Source organism: Sus scrofa, chromosome 9 (assembly GCF_054392235.1).
Source record: "Sus scrofa isolate SSC_HxYL_T2T_F1_AM1 chromosome 9, Sscrofa_HxYL_maternal_Yorkshire_Landrace_v2.0, whole genome shotgun sequence".
NCBI lineage: Eukaryota > Metazoa > Chordata > Mammalia > Artiodactyla > Suidae > Sus > Sus scrofa.
The window spans coordinates 10,154,590-10,173,845 of record NC_139391.1 but is presented as its reverse complement, the minus strand read 5'-3'; the positions used below and the strand labels follow the sequence as shown (position 1 = coordinate 10,173,845).

The 19,256-nt window shown below is 42.5% G+C and overlaps 1 protein-coding gene across 16 annotated transcripts in view; it reads right to left on the bottom strand.

The window, feature by feature from the left end:
• Window positions 1–19,256, bottom strand: part of UVRAG (UV radiation resistance associated) — a 289,633-nt gene that overhangs the window by 212,517 nt on the left and 57,860 nt on the right. For 12 of the 16 annotated variants that reach the window (XR_014814737.1, XR_014814738.1, XR_014814739.1 and 9 more), the window contains one exon: window positions 942–1,027. The exons of the other annotated variants lie outside the window; for them this stretch is intronic. Coding sequence is in view for 8 of the 12 variants with exons in the window: in XM_021062526.2 (XP_020918185.2) it covers window positions 942–1,027 (86 nt within the window). In the remaining 4 variants the exon portion in view is untranslated. The remainder of the gene's footprint in view (window positions 1–941; window positions 1,028–19,256) is intronic. 16 annotated transcript variants of the gene reach the window in all.

Sequence of the window (19,256 nt, the reverse complement as noted above, 5' to 3'; positions counted from 1 at the left end):
GGTCATCAAACATGTGTAGTTACTTTAGTTGAAACCACCATCTCTAAAGAGCAATTTACCAAGTCCATGTAACCAGACTCTTTATCATTATGTACAAGACGCAAGACGTGCAAAGGAAAATCCCATTTCATGATGTTTAAAAAGTAAACAATCATCCAGCTAGACAAGAGTGCAATCATCCTTTTGGACTCTTCCTCTAGTAGATACATAGAGGATGTCTAATGGTCTGAAATTTATGATGTGTTACGTAAACATTAGGAAAATACTGCCAAAATCCAATTTCAATGAGCCATCTGTCTGAGCAGGGTGAACATAGGTTGAGTCTCACTGTGAACTTGATTTTAAATTGCATTTATTTGGGTAGCCTGCCTCCTGGGAAAATGTCCTGGATGATCTACCACACTGAAAATTAAAACCAAATTTAAAAACCTTTCAAAATTAAGCCCAGACTTTATGAAAATACAGAGCGGAGGCAGTTAAGCCTCTAAGCGTGAGATTCATGCAAAACGCCTCTGCTTTGCCAAACATGGTTCTTTTAAGATGAAGACCGGGTTAAAACTCCAAGCTATGCCTGGCGGTACTGGGAAGGGCTTTTCTAGTAGTTCTATAGTTGGTAAAATGTTGATTGAAGTCTAAATTTTGCACCCCTTGTTCCTACTCTTTATAGTGTAGAAGAGCCCCAGGTTCCTGTTTTAAGATCACTGGCTTCCACTCATTCTCTCCTACCGTCCAGAGGGGGAAAAAAATAGCTTTCCAAAGGCTTTGGACAAGAGATAAACTTAAATCAGTATAGCTACAAAATTTATGAAGCTCTCACTAAAAAATGCTAAGTGTGTAACGGCTTCTAAAGCTCCCATACATTTCCTCACAATGAAATGTCACAAATTCAAAGTGAGGAAGAATCTTTCAAAAACGCAGGAGGAGTCTAAGAAGTTTCTTACCGCAGCAAAGAGAAGACATCATAAGAATTGCGAACACAGTTCTGATCTACCTGAAGAAGAATATTCTTCTGAGCATTTGAATAACCCTGAAAGACATTAATTAACATATTAATCAACGTGAAACAAAATGCGTCCAAGTTAATTGCGATGTTTGTCTTTTTAAAATTATGATTTACTAACAACACAGTAAATTCAAATCATCAAGAAATTCGAAAAAGTTAGGGACCACCACTTCCATCTAATGGAAGTTTAACCTTTCAGGAAGTGAAGTTAACATAGATTTCTTCGAATATTTTCCCACAGAAACAATGTTTCACATTATAAATTTTGGTGACCTTGCCGGTGAAGCCCCAGACGTCTTTTTTAACATATTATGTGACTGAAGAAGAGTATCACCAATAATATTTCAAGTATGCTTAGCCATCATATGCAACGTCTTTATGAGGGAAAAGTCATTCCAAGTTTTAATTAGGAATACCAGAAACAAATGCTTCCACTCAGTGGTATAAAGGTGGTGGAAGCAAGGATCGTTTCTGGAGAACAGAGCTCGAGTCCATACGAAGAACAGAACAGCGATCTGTCATTTCCGAAAAGTGAAGTAAATACCAGCTACGAAAAAAGGACTCCGGCCCCAGACCACCTGGATTACAACTTAAGCCCTCGATACACCAGCTCTACAGTCTTGGGCAAGGCACTCAAATTCTCTCAGTTCACCTTTGGTTTCTTTATCCATAACACGGAGATGATACCATCATCTACCTCACAAATCCTTGTGGGAGTTAAAATTTGGAAAGTCAAAGGTATATAATAAGCACGGTATAAATGTTTGCTATGATGCTAGTATGAGCATCTTCTAAAAGTTACCCTGCTACAGTCATTAAAAGATTATTAGCAGAAGAGTATGAACAACTTTATGCTAGCAAATTTGACAACGTAGATGAATGGAACTCCTTGGAAAAAACACAACATGCCAAATGTGACAAATAATAAAACAACATTTGAATAATACCGTATCTATTTTTAAGTGAATAATTGAAAATCTTTCCATAAAAAAAGTAGAGGTCCAGTGGTTTCACTGAATTACATCAAATATTTAAGACAGAGCAGCAGTTTGACACACACTTCATTACACACACACACACACACACACACACACTTACAGATCAATCTCTCTCATGAATATACACACAAAAACACACAAAACCTTAGCAAAATATGAGCAAGTTGAACCAGCAACCTAAGGATAAACCAATAATACATCATTATGGACTGAATTTATTCTAAGAATGCAAGGCTGGTTTAGCACTGAAAATCAATCAATAAGGACGTACATGAAGCAACCATAAATCTATCTTGATGGGCACGTAATTATAAAGATGTGGCTTGTGATAAAAATAACATAAAGACGGGGAACAAGACATGTCAAAGAAAACTTCTGTGTAATATTAAACTAAACTGGTATTAATTTGAACTAGACGTTTATAAATTAAGATGTTAACTGTAATGCTCAGGGAATCCACTAAGAAAATACATTATTTTAGTACACAGTAAAAGAAATGAGAAAGGAATCAAAATGCTACATGAGAAAATAACCCAGGGGAGTTACCTTCATGGCTCAGTGGTGAACGAACCCGGCTAGGATCCTTGAGGATGTGGGTTCGATCCCTGGCCTTGCTCAGTGGGCTAAGGATCCAGCTCTAATGTGAGCTGTGGTGTAGGCCACAGATGTGGCTCAGATCCTGCGCTGTTGTGGCTGTGGCCTAGGCTGGCAGCTGTAGCTCCAATTTGACCCCTACCCTGGGAACTTCCATATGCCGTGGGTATGGCCCTAAAAAGCAAAAAATGAAAATAACCCAGATGAAGAGAGTAAAGAAGGAAATGAGGAACAAAAAAGATACAAGAAAACAAAAACTGGCAGAAGTCACTGAATATTTGTTATTACATTAAGTGTAAAAGGATTAAACACTCCAATTAAAAGGCAGAGAATCACAGAATGGATTTTCTTTCTAATGATCCACTATATGCTGTTTACAAGAGATGCACTTTATTTTTTAGGGCCACACCCGTGGCATATGGAAGCTCCCAGGCTGGAGGTTGAATTGGAGCTGCAGCTGCCAGCCTATGTCACAGCCACAGCAACACAAGATCCACCTACATCACAGCTCACGGCAATGCTGGATCTTAACCCACTGAGTAAGGCCAGGGTTTGAAACCATGTCCTCATGGATACTAGCTGGGTTCGTTACTGCTGAGCCACAATAAAAACTTCAAGAGATATACTTTAGAAACAAACAAAAAATAGGTTGAAAATGGAAGGATGGATGGGGGAAGAGAGATAAATTAGACGTTTGGGATTAACATACACCTGCCACTATATATAAAATAGGTAAACAACAAGGATCTACTGCAGAGCATGGGGAGCTATAATCAAATCTTATAATAAATTATAATAGAAAAGAATCTGAAAAAGAACACACACGCACAAACACGCACGTGTGTGTACCTATAACTGACTCACTTTCCTGTACACTTGAACGCAAGACTTTCATAAACAATTTGAAATATTTTTCTTAAAGAAAGAAAATGAAAAGATGGAAAGCTATTCCATGTCAGCAGTAACCAAAAAAGAGCTGGGACAACTATACAATATATCAGATAAATAGATATTAAGACAAGACATAAAAGTGTTACCAGAAGCAAAAAAAAAAAAAAAAAAAAAGGATATTATAGCACAAAAAGAGGGTCAGGAAGATATAAATGATTATAAACATATATGCAAACATATTTAACAAAACACATGAAGCCCAAACTGACAAAACTAAAATAGAAAGTAGCTGAAGTCAACATTTCACTTTCAACAATGGGCAGCACAACTATACAAAAGATAAGGAAACAGAACACATGAACACAACTATAAATCAAGTAGAGCTAAGAGACATATACAGAACGTTCCACCTGTCAGCAGTCACACACATACCTTTCGCAAGTGCACATGGAACATTCTCCGGGATAGACTGTATGTATGTTCAGCCACAAAACAAGCCTCAACATAGTTCTAGAACACTGAAATCATACAAAGTACCTTTTCTGAACACAAGAGAATGAAACTAGAAACCAGTAACAGAAAGAAATGTGGAAAATTCACAAACGACCAAGTCAACAACACACTCTGAAACGATCAGCGAGTCAAAGCACAAATCACAAAGTAAATTTCTAAAAAATACTTCAAGGAGAATAAAAATGGCAACACAAGCTATCAAAACATACGGGATGCAGGGAAAAAGTGCTCGGGGGAAAATGCACAATTGTAAACATTTATGTTAAAAGAAAAAAGAGCTCAAATCAGTCACCTAATCTTCTGGCTTAAGGAACTAGAACAAGAACAAACTAAACGAAGCTCAAAGCACGGAGGAAGGAAATAATAAAGGCTAGGGCAGAGATCCATAAGAGAGAGAGCACAAAAATCATAGAAAAAAAATCAACAAAACCCAGTTAGTTCTTTGAAAAGGGCAACAAAATTGACCAACCTTAATCTAGACTGACCAAGAAAAGGAGAGAGAAGACTCGGGTCACTAAAATCAGGAATGTACGTGGGAAGGTTGTCACCAATGTTATAGGAAGAAAAAGGATGAGAGAAGAAGACTGTGAACAACTGCAGGCCAACAAGTCAGATAACCTCGATAAAAGTGGAATCAGAAACACAAAGCTCCCCCAAAAGCCTCAGGTCCACAGCTTGTCTAAGGGTTTAGCTCCAAAACTCCATGGTGCTGCTGCCTCCGCATCCATTTTCTTTGACCAAGCAGGCTGCAGGGACCTTAAACCACCACGAGATCCCCTTTCTGGGAAGTGCATGGCCTAGACAGCAGGCTGCAGAGTCACGAGCAAATGTAGTTCCTGTTACAACTTGTGATCAACAGTCTCCTCTGCTTCCCAGCTCCTGTTATGCTTCAAATACCCCTCAGATAAAAATCCCCATGGAGCTTTCCAAAACCCTGCGTTGTGGTCTGAACTGACCAATCCAGCTCTAGCCCAGAAAGCCCAAAGCACCCTGCCCAAAGACTCTAAATAAAGACGTGTTCCAGGTGCTGCATCTCTCTCTCTTCACCCTGCCTTGACCTCCTCGTGAGGCCCCTCAAGGTGTCCCCTGCAATTCCTCCAGGACCCGTGAGTGATAAACTCCATTTCAGTTTCTCTTGCGGTTGCTTGTTGAACCGTGGTTCACCATCCAGCACCCTGGGCTTCCACTTTACAAACATTAATCTAACAGAGTCATAACACAACCGAAAAAGTTAAATCAGTAATCATAAAACTCCCAGCAAAGCAAAGCCGAGAACTACATGATTTGACTGCGAATTCTACCCATGGTTTAAAGATTAAAAATAACACCCATCCTTCTCAAAGTCTTCCGAAAAATGGAAGAGGAGGAAATATTTAACTCCTTCTATGAGACCGGTTTTAGCCTGATACCAAAGGGAGACAATAACATCACAAGAAAATTATAGGCCAATATCCCTTTTATATATATATATATATATGAAATATATAACGTGTGTTAGAGAGGGAACCGAGGGGGAGGGGTGTGGTGGTTGGGGAGCTTGGGGTTAATACATGCAAACTATTGCCTTTAGAATGGATTAGCCATGAGATCCTGCTGTGTAACACTGGGAATTATGTCCAATCACTTATGATGGAGCATGATAATGGGCAAAAATACAATGTGTACATGTATGTGTCACTGGGTCACCATGCTGTACAGTAGAAAAAAAATTGTATTGGGGAATTAAAGATTTAAAAATTAATTAATTAAATTTTAAAAAACTCAACAAAATACCCTTGAACAAAGAGGATGACCCACACACAGTTAAAAATCCACATGTAACTTTACAGTCTCCTGTATCCATGATTCCATATGCATGGTTCTGCATCCACATATTCAACCACCTGTGCATTGTATAATGCTGTAGTTCAAACTTAATAAAAAAAAAAACAAAAAAAAAAACCTCACATATAGGTAGACCTGCCTAGTTCAAATACATGCTGTTCAAAGGTCAACCGTATTAGCAAAGCTAATCCAGTAGCGTATTAAAAGGCTTATGCCATCTGGCCCAGCAATTTCACTTCTGGGTATACACCCAAAGAACTGAAAGAAAAAGAGATCTTTGTACGCCCTTGTTCATAGCAGCAATATTCACAGGAGTCAAGAAGTGGAAGCAACCCAAGTGTTCATCAAGAGATGAACAGATAAACAAGATGTGGTGTATTCATACAACAGAATATTATTTAGCCTTAAAAAAGGAAAGACGTTCTGACACACGCTATAACAGAGTGACCTCGAGGACATTATTACGTTAAGTAAAACAAACCAGTGGCGAAAGCATACATATTATATGATTCCACCTTTATAAGAGAGCAGTCAGATTCATAGAAACAGACAGTAGAAGGGTGGCCGCCAAGGGCCTGGGGAAAAAGGAGACGGGGAGTTATGGCTCACTGGGTAGAGTTTCAGGTTTGCAGGATGAAAGGAGTTCGGGAAAGGGACAGCGATGACAGTTGTACGACAATGTGAACATATTTAATGCCACCGAACCGTACACTTAAAATGGTTTAAGATGGTAAACTTTATATTATGCATATTTACTACAATTAAAAATAATTTTTAAAAAAGATTACATACCAGGGACAAGTGGGGTTTACCCAAGGAATGTAAGTGTGGTTTAATAAATGAAAATCAATCAATACAATATACCAAGTTGGCAGACTCACGTATACTTGCCAATTCTAACCCTTACTATACAGCAACAGTAATTAAAACAGTGCAGTACTGGCCTAAGGACAGACAAACGGATCAATGGAAAAGAACTGGGAATATATAAATAAAACTCATATATTTACGGTCAACTGATTTCAGATTAAGGTGCTAAAACTGAGAAAGATTAGTCTTTTCAACAAATGATGCTAAAACTGGATGGCTACATGCAAAAGAATGAAGTTGGACCCATCCCTGACATCACATACAAAAATTACAATTAGGATCAAAGACCTCAGTGCAACAGCTAAAACCGTAAAACCATTAGAAGAAAGCGCAAGGGTAAATTTACATAATCTTGGATTTGCCAACTGATTCTTTTTTTTTTTTTTTGCCTTTTTGTCTTTTCTAGGGCTGCACCCGCAGCATATAGAGGTTCCCAGGCTAGCGGTCTAATCAGAGCTGTAGCTGCCGGCCTACGACAGAGCCACAGCAACACAGGATCCGAGCCGTGTCTGCAACCTACACCACAGCTCAGAGCAATGCCAGATCCTTAACCCACTGAGTGAGGCCAGGGAGCAAACCCGCAATCTCATGGTTCCTAGTCGGATTTGTTAACCACTGAGCCACGACGGGAACTCCACCAACTGATTCTTAAATGTGATGCCAAAAGCATGAGCAACAAAAGAAATAATAAATTGAACTTCTTCAAAATTAAACTTTGTCAATCAAAGGACACTCTAAGAAAGTGAAAAAACAAACCACAAAATGGGAGAAAACATTTGCAAGTCATGTATCTGATAAAGGTCTATTATCCATAACATATAAAAAACTCTAACAATCCAACAGAAAAAGACAAACAACCCAATTTAAAAATGGGCAAAGGACCTAAAGAGACATCTCTCCAAAAAGATATACAAAGACCCAACAAGCACATGAAAGCTGCTCAGCACTCATTAGGGAAATGCAAATCAAATTCGCAATTATATACCACTTCATACCCACTAGGAAACGCAGAGGATAAATAACTGAACGAAATTTCCAGTTTAAAAAATAAACAGAAAATCAGTGTTGGTAAGTATTTAGAAAAACTGGAACCCTAGTATATTGCTGTTGGGCATATAAAACGGTCAGGAGCTATGGAAAAAAAATCTGGCAGTTCCTCAAAAAGTTAAACACATCATTACAATGTCATCTAGCAATTCCACTCCTATGTAAGTAACCAAAAGAAGTGAAAACAAATACTATCCCACAAAGGTTCACAGCAGCCCTATTCACAATGACCCAAAGCTAGAAGCAACCCAAATATCCATCCATGAGTAAGTGGATAAACAAAATATGGTCTATCCAAACAACGGGAATATTGGCGATAAAATGACAGAAGTATTGACACATGCTACATACGCCTGCACCTCAAAAACAAGGAGTTCCCGTCATGGCGCAGTGGTTGGCGAGTCCAACTAGGAACCATGAGGTTGCGGGTTCGGTCCCTGCCCTTGCTCAGTGGGTTAAGGATCCGGCGTTGCCGTGAACTGTGGTGTGGGTCGCAGACGCGGCTCGGACCCCGCGTTGCTGTGGCTCTGGCGTAGGCCGGTGGCTGCGGCTCCGGTTCGACCCCTGGCCTGGGAACCTCCATGTGCCGCGGGAGCTGCCCAAAGAAATGGCAAAAAAAAGGAAAAAAAAAAAAAGACAAAAAAATAAATAAAAATAAAAATAAAAACAAGAAGCTAAGTGAAAGCAGCCAGACATAAAAGGTTTACATATTGCATGGTTCCGTTTATAATGAAATACTCAGAATAGGTAAACCTACAGAGAAAGAAGAAGGCTGGAGTTTGCCAGGGGTTTGGGCAGCACAAAATGAGGAGTGAATGCTCGGTGGGCACAGGCTCTTCTCTTGGCGTGATGACAACGTTACACGCCTTGATTGAAGGGGTGGTTTACAACCTTGGGAACACAGACCTGCACCAACACCACGGACCTGCACCTTTTTAAAATTCTTAATTTTATGTGGTGTGAACTTCAGCTCAGTTTTAAAAAAGAAAGAGATGGTCATGAAATAACCTACTTATCATGAGGGCAGTTGAAGCAAAAGGGCAGAGACAGGAGATCATCTTATAAACTAGCTACAAACCCCAAATGATGGAAGACTCTAGAATTAAATCAGAGATTCCGGGGAGATATGATTAATGACACTCCACGTAACTGCTGTTATTTTACGCAAAAAGCTGCCAAATTTTTTTCTCCATAGAAATCTAACCAAACCCACTCACACAGTACAGGAAGGAGGCTGGGTTTTAATCCACTCGGCCTGTCATGGAAGCGAAGAAACTCATTTAACTCCTCTAGGCCTCCGCTGCCTTAACCGTAAAGTGAAGTGAAACTACTACTAATATAAACAATAATAAAGAACAGCAGCAAAACTCACAAAAGTAACATTTACGAGCATTTACAGTATGCCAGGCAGTGTCGTTTTCCATGCTAAATTGACATTTAAATGTTAAGCGTTTATCGGCACAACACTGTAAGTCAACTATACTTTCATTAAAAAACACAAAAAATTTTAGAAAATAGAAGCTTTGAAATAATTTACAAAGAAGAAGGGGGGGGCGTTAACACTCACACGACCCTGCGAGACAGGTACTATTATTATCCCCACTTTAAAGGTAAGGAAACGGAGCCATAGGGAGGATTAAGGGAGAAGAGCCACGCAGTCTGGCTCCTCCGCTCCTGTTCGTAAAGACCCAGCTACACTTGATCTCCGAGACCTTTTCCAGTTCTAAAATTCTGGGTCTGTGGACATTTAAGGCAACTCAAGGACATCATTAAGCCCTTCTGCTTCAGCCACCACTTGACAATTAACATTCTTGAAATATGCTAAGAGCCATGCTCTGAACGACATCTAACTTCACCAGATGTGCGGGCCCCACAGACCCCTGACGAAGGACCATAATGGAAAGAAAAGGCTCGTTTGTATCTGGTTATCTGTGTGAGATACTGCAAGTGCCAAAGAGCCCAGAGGAGATTTACATGTCGCTCAAAATTCTTCTGAAGCCGGGCCTCACGGTGCTGCACGGGCACTAGTCTGGGTGAGGACCTATTAAACTCTTCAAGGAAACAGATAATTTCACAAATTCAATGAGCAGATAATCAGGTGTGTTGCTGGATCAGCGGTCAACAAACCTTCTCAGTCAATGGCCAGACTGTAAATATTTGAGGCCATGCAAGCCACATGTCATCTCCACTGCATATTCTCTGTTTTCGCCTTCAAATTCTTTACAAGCGGAAAAACCATTCTTAGCTCACGAGCCATACAAAAGCATGTGCTGGCCTGTAGTCTGCTTATCCCTGTACTAGATCATTGAATGAGGCATGTTTTAAAACATGTTCCCATATAGTTTGAGACTTTTCAATTGCTACAAGTCATAAAACTGTTCTTTATTAAAACTATAAAAGCTATACTAAAAAATCCAGCGGACAGGATAACTGATTATGAAGCAAACAACATCACACATATACACTTCTTCTTTTCAGTGTTTACTGAACACCTAATACATTCAATGTGTCAGGCAATTGCTATCGTCCTGTATAAAACTGTATGGAAGTACCCGACCAGTATACTAGAAGGTATACAACCCAGTTAAGGTTCCAAGTGAAGTAAAAAGTGCAAAGATGCCACAAGAAAAAGAAGGGGAAAAAAAGGTTAAAAAGAAAAGCTCCAGGAGTTCCAATAAGATAAAGACCCCATCTGGCAGAAGCAGGAACATCAAAGGTTGTAAGGGTTTGAGATACTGGGAAGAGTTTTAACAGCACAGAAAGCTGAGTGGCAGGGACAGAAAGTCGCACACAGACTGAACACCTTTAGCCAGAGCATGACAGCAGGAAAACACAAGCTATATTCAGAGCAACTTTAATAGCGGTCCAATTTGTTCAGCTTTGATGACGTCAAAATTACTTGGAACCCTGGAAAGGAAAATAGTGGGAGATACGGCTCCATAACTAGGTCGGGAGGGCCAGAGCGCCGAAAGCCTTCAATGTTCAGGCTAACGGATGAGACAACCTACATGCGATAAGGACTTCCGACAGTGCAGGACAATGATCAGAGCTGCATTTAAGGAAGATTACTCTGGGAGCTCCCTGGAGGCCTAGCGGGTTAAGGATCTGATGTCATTGCTGTGACTCAGGTTGGTTCCCTACCCTGGGAATTTCCGCATGCTGCAGGCACAGCCAAAAAAAGTGGTGGTGGTTGGGGGGGGTCTGGGTCTTACTCAGGTAATGACAAATATGATGAACCAGAGGAAGCAGGATGTCCAGACACCAGTTACGAGGCTACTCTTAAAAATGCACACATACTAGAGGCAAGGAGAGCTCAAACTCTAAAGAAAAGAGAGAGAGAGAGAAGTAAAGATAAAAGCAGAGATGTAACCAAAAGGACCAGACCACTGACTGATTTAGGTTGACGGAGAAGAGGAGATGAGATCAGAGATTTGGACGTATCTAGCACACAAGAAGTGCCTCTATACAATCTTTAAGCAAAGGAATTTTAAAAAATGAAAGGATGCTTTAGGAAGTTCAAACAGGCAGCGAGGGTAAGACAAAGAGGATACAAAGACCAGAGCCACAGGCCCGCCAGGAAACTACTGCAGTAATCCAGCCTTAGAGGGGCGCCAGTCTGAGCTTGGATCATGGCAATGGATGTGGGAAAGAAGCCATGGATATGCGTAATTCCCAAGAAGGGCTCAAAAGGGTCTAGTGGATGAATGAATCGACTGGATAAAAGAAATCAATCAAAACTAACTGCAAAATGTGAGGCCTGGAAAAACAGTTAATAAAAACGTAAAAAACTAGAAGGACAAGAAAGCCTGGAGAGAAAAATGAAGAGATCCGTTTAAAGTATTCTAACTTGCTGGAGTTCCCTGGTGGCCTAGCAGTTAAGGACTTGTTGTCACTGCTACAGCTCAGGTGACTGCTGTGGCTCAGGTTCGATCTCTGGTCCAGGAACTTTGACATGCTGCAGGTGTGGGCCGGAAAAAAAGAAAAGAAAAAGCATATTAATTTGCAAACAGCAGGTGTCTATGTAGAAGGGTTTAAAATCTAAACACAGATGAACAAGAATTTGGGGTAACAAGCTATACAACCCAGCAGAATTTTAAATAATCTGTCAACGATAGAGGCTTCATTCACTCATTCAACAAATATCTACGGAATGACTACTATACGCCTGGCACGGTGCTGAGCATGAGGGATAATTTAGTGATGAAGACAGACACGCAGTGTACAGTCTAGTCGGAAAGAGCGATGCGCAGATGGGCCATCAGAACATAACAGGTTCGGGATGAGTAGTGAGAAAAATGAAAGGCAAGGTGCTCTGGGAGCGCATAAGCTGGACTTCCAGGGTACGTCGCGGAAAAGTTTCCATGGAAAGAGGATCTAAGCTAAAACTGAGACGGACAAACTTTAGCCTCAGAAAGTGTTACGGATGAGGCGCCTCAACATCCAGGAATCAGATCATCAGACGACCTTATAAGCCGTTAATAAGAGAAATCATTTGAACAAAGGAAGGACGTGACCAGCATGTTAGACAGATAAATCTGGCTACAATGTCAGGAAAGCAGAATCAGGAAAGCAGCAAATATTGAGCAGACTCTTTAAGTGGCGATTCAAAAGAAGAGGGCGGGGTCTGTGCTCTAACTTGAGAGGGTGGCTGGATCGCAGTCCTAGGCACTAAACCGAGAGACACGGTAAGAAGAGGTTTTTGAGAGAGGGAGGGCACTGAGCTGAGTCCGGGGCTGTGCAGAGCGCGGGTCTCTGAGACACCCAAGCAATGTGACTCATGTCCAGGAATATGGACACGCTGACTGCAGGTGTAGACTTGGGAGAGATGGGAACCACCCAGATGCCACGTGTTAAAGAGAAGACAAAGCCCAAGTGGAAGCCTCGGGACACTAGCATAAGGGCCCCAGGGAAAGCTGTCCCCAGAAGGACCGAGAAGGCCGGATTGTTACTCTTAAAACTATAAGTGAGCTCTGAGTTCCCAACGTGGCTCAGCGGTTAACGAACCTGACTCGCATCCATGAGGATGCAGGTTCAATCCCTGGCCTTGCTCAGTGGGTAAGGATCCAGTGTCACCGTGAGCTGTGGTGTAGGTTGCAGAGGTGACTCAGATCTGGCATGGCTGTGGCTGTGGCTGTAGGCTGGCAGCTGTAGCTCTAACTCGACCCCTAGCCTGGAAACTTTCATATGCCATGGGTGCAGCCCTAAAAAAAAAAAAAAAAAAAAAAACAGAAAACAAAAACAAAACCTGTAAGTGAGCTCTGCCAAAAGTCCTTCTTCTACTCACTCAGGCAGAGCAATAAACCAATGGCTCAGTCTACTGCTTGAACACACCTTCGGATGCAATGAATATACTTCTTTAAAATGACGGTACGTGTACAACTCCTCCCGAAACCGCTACCTGACGAATTACCAGACAGACGGTGCTCCTCTGTGCGTGTGTTCACTTGGACATTTAAGTGTCAGCCAAGTTTAAGCCGAGGAAAACCGTGCGCTCTTTCTCTGTCAAATACCTTCACGCCTCGGCCGCCCTCTGCCTCTGCGCTCTGACAAAGCCCAGATGCTGAGCTGTTAAGGAGGAAGGTGAGACTTCTGCTTTGCTACTCAACCCACGCTGACTGTGTACACTGCCCAGATCTGGTCTAAGGTTTGACACACATCATATTTTCCGCTCCTCCAAAACAGTAAGAAGCAAAGAAACTTTTTTTTTTTTTTTTGGTCTTTTCTAGGGCCGCACCCGCAGCACATGGAGGTTCCCAGGCTAGGGGTCGAACCGGAGCCGCAGCCGCCAGCCTATGTCAGAGCCACAGCAACGCGGGATCCCAGCCGCCTCTGCAACCTACACCACAGTTCACGGCAACGCCGGATCCTTAACCCACTGAGCAAGGCCAGGGATCGAACCCGCAACCTCATGGTTCCTAGTCAGATTCGTTAACCACGGAGCCACGACGGGAACTCCAGAAGCAAAGAAACTTAGAATGGCGTTATTAAGCAAAGGTATCCTGCTCCTAATACTAAAATCAATGCTTTTTTTTTTTTTAAATCAAGTCAACAAGGATGAAGAGATTCTTGTCCTCAAAAAATAATCACATAGTCACACATTCCAAGGATGACGTGGACTGATGGCATCGACGCTGCTCTGTGACGAGAGGACTGAAAGTAACCCGCCAAAGCAGCCGACCTTTAAGTGGAAAGTATATTTTAGAATAGAGATAGGGACACTGTGATCCTAGTGGATTTCATCCACTCTGGAGAAATATTTACTAAGCTAGGTCTACGCTAAATCCTGGGACTGAAAAAAGTGAGTTAAGATACAACTTCAGCGCTAAAGGAGCTTAGGCCCTAACGGGAGGAAGGCTGTGTAGACAAGGTAGCCCAACTGGGAGAGAAGAGAGAGAAGAGAAAGCAACAGGAGCATCATGTTAACCAGCCAACGAAACAGAAAAAAAGAAGAAAGGACTCCCAACTTTGGAGAGGAACCACTTATTTTGCTTTCTAGGACCGTACCCGTGGTATATGGAGATTCCCAGGCTGGGAGTCGAATCGGAGCTGCAGCTGCCAGCCTACACCACAGCCACAGCAACGCAGGATCCAAGCCGCATCTGTGACCTACACTGAAATTCATGGCAACGCCAAATCCTGACCCACTGACTGAGGCCAGGGATCAAACCTGCCTCCTCATGGATACTAGTCCGATTCATTTCCGCTGTGCCACAACGGGAACTCCCAGGGGAACAATTGAAACCTCTGTTAGTTTTAACAGACGGCAAAAGGTTAAAAAGGTCAAGAATGGCCTCATTACAAATCCTAAGAAAGAACAGTAAAGACAAGTTCTCAAATTTTTAAACAAAACCAAATCTTCAACTCTCTGCATCCCCTTGTGAAGATGAGTTTGGAGCTCTGTTTCTGTTTCCTTTGTAAGAATCTAAAACATCTATATGAAGAATCATGCTTGGCTCTGAACTTTCCAGTATTAAAATTCTGAAAAGCTCAGAAACTCTGCTAAGGAGACAAGATCCTCCAAATTCATAACAGGAAATATGGCATTTTCCCAGATTCTTCTCTGGCTTCAAGGAAGAGAGAAAATGAGGACCACACTGCAGCAGCAGGATTTATAAATATGAATTACAGGATGAGATGATTTTCCCCACATCTGTCAGACATTAATATGATCCAAGAGAAAAGGGAAAAAAAAAGACTCAGAGGGAAGCCAAACCGAGGGACTAATGTGCGAAACTTCTGTGGACTTTGGGGGGTTGACGGTCTCATGGGCATGGCATGCCCGCTCGACAATAATCCATACCAAGGTCTGCACAATAATGCACCTTACACCACTTACAGCACTTTCCCAGGTACTCTGGCGTTTGAGTCTCACAATGCACACGGTGGGTATCTCTGGTGAAATGTAAAGATAGCAACTTGGTACCTTGATGTGCCATGTGAAGTAGGAAGAAAGGCAGAGCTACCACGGAGCATGGTAGTTAAAAGAGAGAGCCCGCCCGTAAATCAGACCTGGTTTCAAATCATGGTCCTGCTTCTGACTCGCTAAATAATCTTGGATTAATACTTTAATGTTTTCTTACAGGATACCATACCTATAAAATGAGGACAGCCACCTCACGGCACTGTCACACAGATTAAATAAAACAGGTACAGTAGGCAGCACAGTGTCTGAGAGACAGTAGGTACTCAGTAAATGAAAACTAGCAATGGTCGTTTTCAAAACTCCATACCCACCTGGGCTAACACTGGAACTGGGATTATCTCAACAGCTCAAATAATTCAGAAAGCTATACCCTGGATTTCAACTGAGTTCAGATGCCTAGACGTTTTACAACAAAGCAGGCAGCTGTTAGAAACAGCTCCTCATGGGGAGTTCCCACTGTGGCGCAGCAGTGATGAATCGGACTAGGAACCATGAGGTTGCGGGTTCGATCCCTGGCCTTGCTCAGTGGGTTAAGGATCCGGCGTTGCTGAGAGCTGTGGTGTAGGCCGACAGCTGTAGCTCTGATTTGACGCCTAACCTGGGAACTTCCATATGCTGCAGGTGTGCCCCTAAAAAAAAAAAAACCAAAAAAAAAACCCAGAAACGGCCCCTTAGGTAGGATCTACCTGGTCTTTGTTTCCTGTATGTTGGAACCTGGCTGGGGTACAGAGCAGGGGAGAACGCCATGAGGAAATAGAACAGAGTGTGTATGCGAATGAGCTACTCTGGGATCTTCAAACTTTTGCTTGAGGATGCACTGAGAGATCTGGGTAGAAATTACACCACACCCCCTTTCTCTGGTGTTACAACACAGGCTACCTGACACACTTAAGCCCCTATTTCTGAACGTTCTGCTTGAGGACTCTACGGAACGTGCTTTGGAAACAGGTTAGTGTCCATTAATTTGTCAGGAGAAAGATGTTCATCTTTTTAACGTCTCAGTTCCATAAAGTTAACTCAATGAAAATCTCTACTTTTCCAGGTGTCGGCATCTTTACTCCAAAAATGAGAAGCTAACACTTGCCCATCGGAGTGGCTATAAGTTAAAGAAAATATCTCTAACAGCATTTAATCACAATCGCAGTCAGTCAAGTAAAATAATGGACACAACCTCAAAAACGAAGGAATGATGACATCGTCCAGTCGTCACTGCTACACAGTGGACATGGTATCGTGAAGAAAGCGCGTGTCTAGAGAGAAAGAGGTGGGTGTTCCGATCCTGGTTCTGCCCCTAACTCATCCTGATAGCTTGGCCGTTCATTGACTCCCCCGAATACTTACTGTGCGGCTATCAGGTGCCTGCCGCAGCTGCTGCTACTACGAAAACGACTCCTGACAGTTGCTCTCCCTGCCCCACAGGCTGCTCTAAGGATGGAGTGAAACAACTTACAGGCAAATCCTTAAAGGTAAAAGAGCTAAGAAAGTATGAGGTGATTTTATTATATTATATATACACACACACCCATACGTGAATATTTTTACAGCTACGTCCAAGTTACCATTTAAAGCATGAAACATATATTGACAGAACACTGTGAACCAACTAAAATGGAAAAAATAAAATTCATTAAAAACAAGTAAAAAATAAATTTAAAAAAAAATACTAAAGCATGAAACAAACATTCCATTCCAAGTTCAAGAGGTCATTAGGCTCCCTGAGCTATGGTTTCTCCATCCATGAGATAAGGGCGTTGAGCCAGACAACTGGAATATTCCCTCTAGCCTGAACCAGCTTGTTAGAATTTTCTTACTTTTGAAGTGAGGAACCTAAAATTATGAGAGGTTAAGTGATTTGTCCAAGGAACACAGTAGGTATCAGAACAAAACTGGGATGAGAATTCAGGTTATCTACTTTTCAAAAGCATCATGCCTTGAAAAATATAAAATAAGGAATTGGAGGAAGTTCCCGTCGTGGCTCGGTGGAAATGAATCTGACTAGGAACACGAGGTTCCAGGTTCAATCTCTGGCCTTGCTCAGTGGGTGAAGGATCTGGCATTGCCCTGAGCTGTGGTGTAGGTCGCAGACGCAGCTCGGATCTGGCGTTGCTGTGGCTGTGACGTAGGCCGGTGGCTATAGCTCTGACTCCATCCCTAGCCTAGGACCCTCCATACGCTGCGGGTGCAGCCCCAAAAAGCAAAAAATAAAATAAGGAATGGTCATTGGTACTGGCTCTCAAAACAGACGGTGAAACCTGGTGTTGTCCCTAAATCTTCGGTCTCGGCTGGAGATGAAACGATCACCCCAGCTGAGACACTTGACATGATCGCGTCATGTGGCTGCATTTGTGAATTTCATCAACAATCGCTACTTCAGGCTCCTGAGACAGTCCTTCTTCCCAAAAGATTTGATCCTTTTCACTTGGATTCTGCTCCTGCCCTAATTTGCTTCCACTCAAATGAGAAAGCATTGCCATCTACTGGACTCTGAAGACATTGCTGCTAGAGCGCTGAGTCTTAGAAAAAGAATTCTTAATCTAAAGCTTTGTGCGCTTGATATAGTAACACGATAATCAGAGTCATCACGGCAGGATGAGTTACATAAAAATAAAACTAACAGTTGAGCCTAGGGGGGAAGGAAGGGTAGGAGAGAAAAATACCATCCCCTCAAGACTCCTCACCTCAGCTACTGCTGTGGGGTCCTAAGTGCAGCAAGCACTCAGCCGCGTTCAGTGACAGCACTTCACTGAGCACGTGCTGCACGCCAGGCAGAGTGCAAGGGACTCAATGCTGACACCAGGGTAAGCATTAGAGATGCAATGCCTCTTATCCTAGGGTGCAGAGTCCATGAGTCGTTTCCACACGCGACTGAACGCCAGTCCCAGGCTTGTTACAGACATGCGCACCTTTAATGTTCCAGACAACGATGATGAGGTAGAAATTGTTATCTCCACGTACAGATGAAACCACAAACTCAGAAATGACTCAAGGTGCCCCAAATCTCTCTCACAGGGACACAACGGTGGTGCCTGGAATGAAGGTCGCACCAATCTGACTCCACAACCCAGACTCTTAACCACAAGGAGCTGTCAGCATCCTTCCAAAACAGAAGTTGCCAAAAAGGAAATTCAAGCAAAAAAAATAACCTTACGTGTGTTTATTCGAAGCAAAGCTCCTGCCCTGGGATCTGAAAAGGTTCCATTTAACTGGATAAAGAGCTGGCCCAGCAGCCTCTCAGGCCCCACGCTCCCCAGCTGCCATCCTGGCAGTAAGATCCACCTGGGGAACATCTCTCCAGGTAGCCTAGCCCGATTCGCCAATCTCTTCCGAAGGTTCTCTTCAAATTATTTAAGGTTCTGCTCTAATTCACCTGTGTCAAGACCCAAGCAACTTGACATCAAAAATAATTTTTCTGCTCTTTTTTTGGCTGCCGCATGGCATGTGGAGTTCCCAGGTGAGGGATCAGATCCAAGCCACAGTTGCAAGCTGCGCTACAGCTGCAGCAACGCCAGATCCTTTAACCCACTGTGCCAGGCCAGGGATCAAATCTGCATCCTGGTGCCTCAGAGACACTATGGATCCCACTGCACCACTGTGACAGGAGTTCCCACTGTGACGCAGTGAGTTAAGAATCTTAACTGCAGCAGCTCCAGTTGCTGCAGAGGCACAGGTTCCCTCCTCAAAGGATCCGGCATTGCCACAACTGCAGCACAGGTCACATCTGTGGCTCGGATTCAATCCCCGGCCGAGGAACGTCCATATGCCTTGGGTGTGGCCATTTAAAAAAAAAAAAATTCACACTAAACCTATTTGTAAATTGGAACTCTCCTGGAATAAATGCTGTTTTATCTCAGTTAAAAGAATAAATGTTTCTGAATGTGCATTTAACACTTTCGGATCCCAGAGCACTTAGCTTATGAGACTGATGCGCTGCCCACTGTGCTGAGAAGGCACCTCCGCAGTGCTTAGCTTAGTGAAGGGCACATAGTAGGCACTTCATATTTATTGACAGGAAAAAATCATGAATCACTTTTAAACAAAAGATAAAAGATTTTTGTCTCTCATTTATTCAGTTATCTCTTTGCATGCCGTTAAA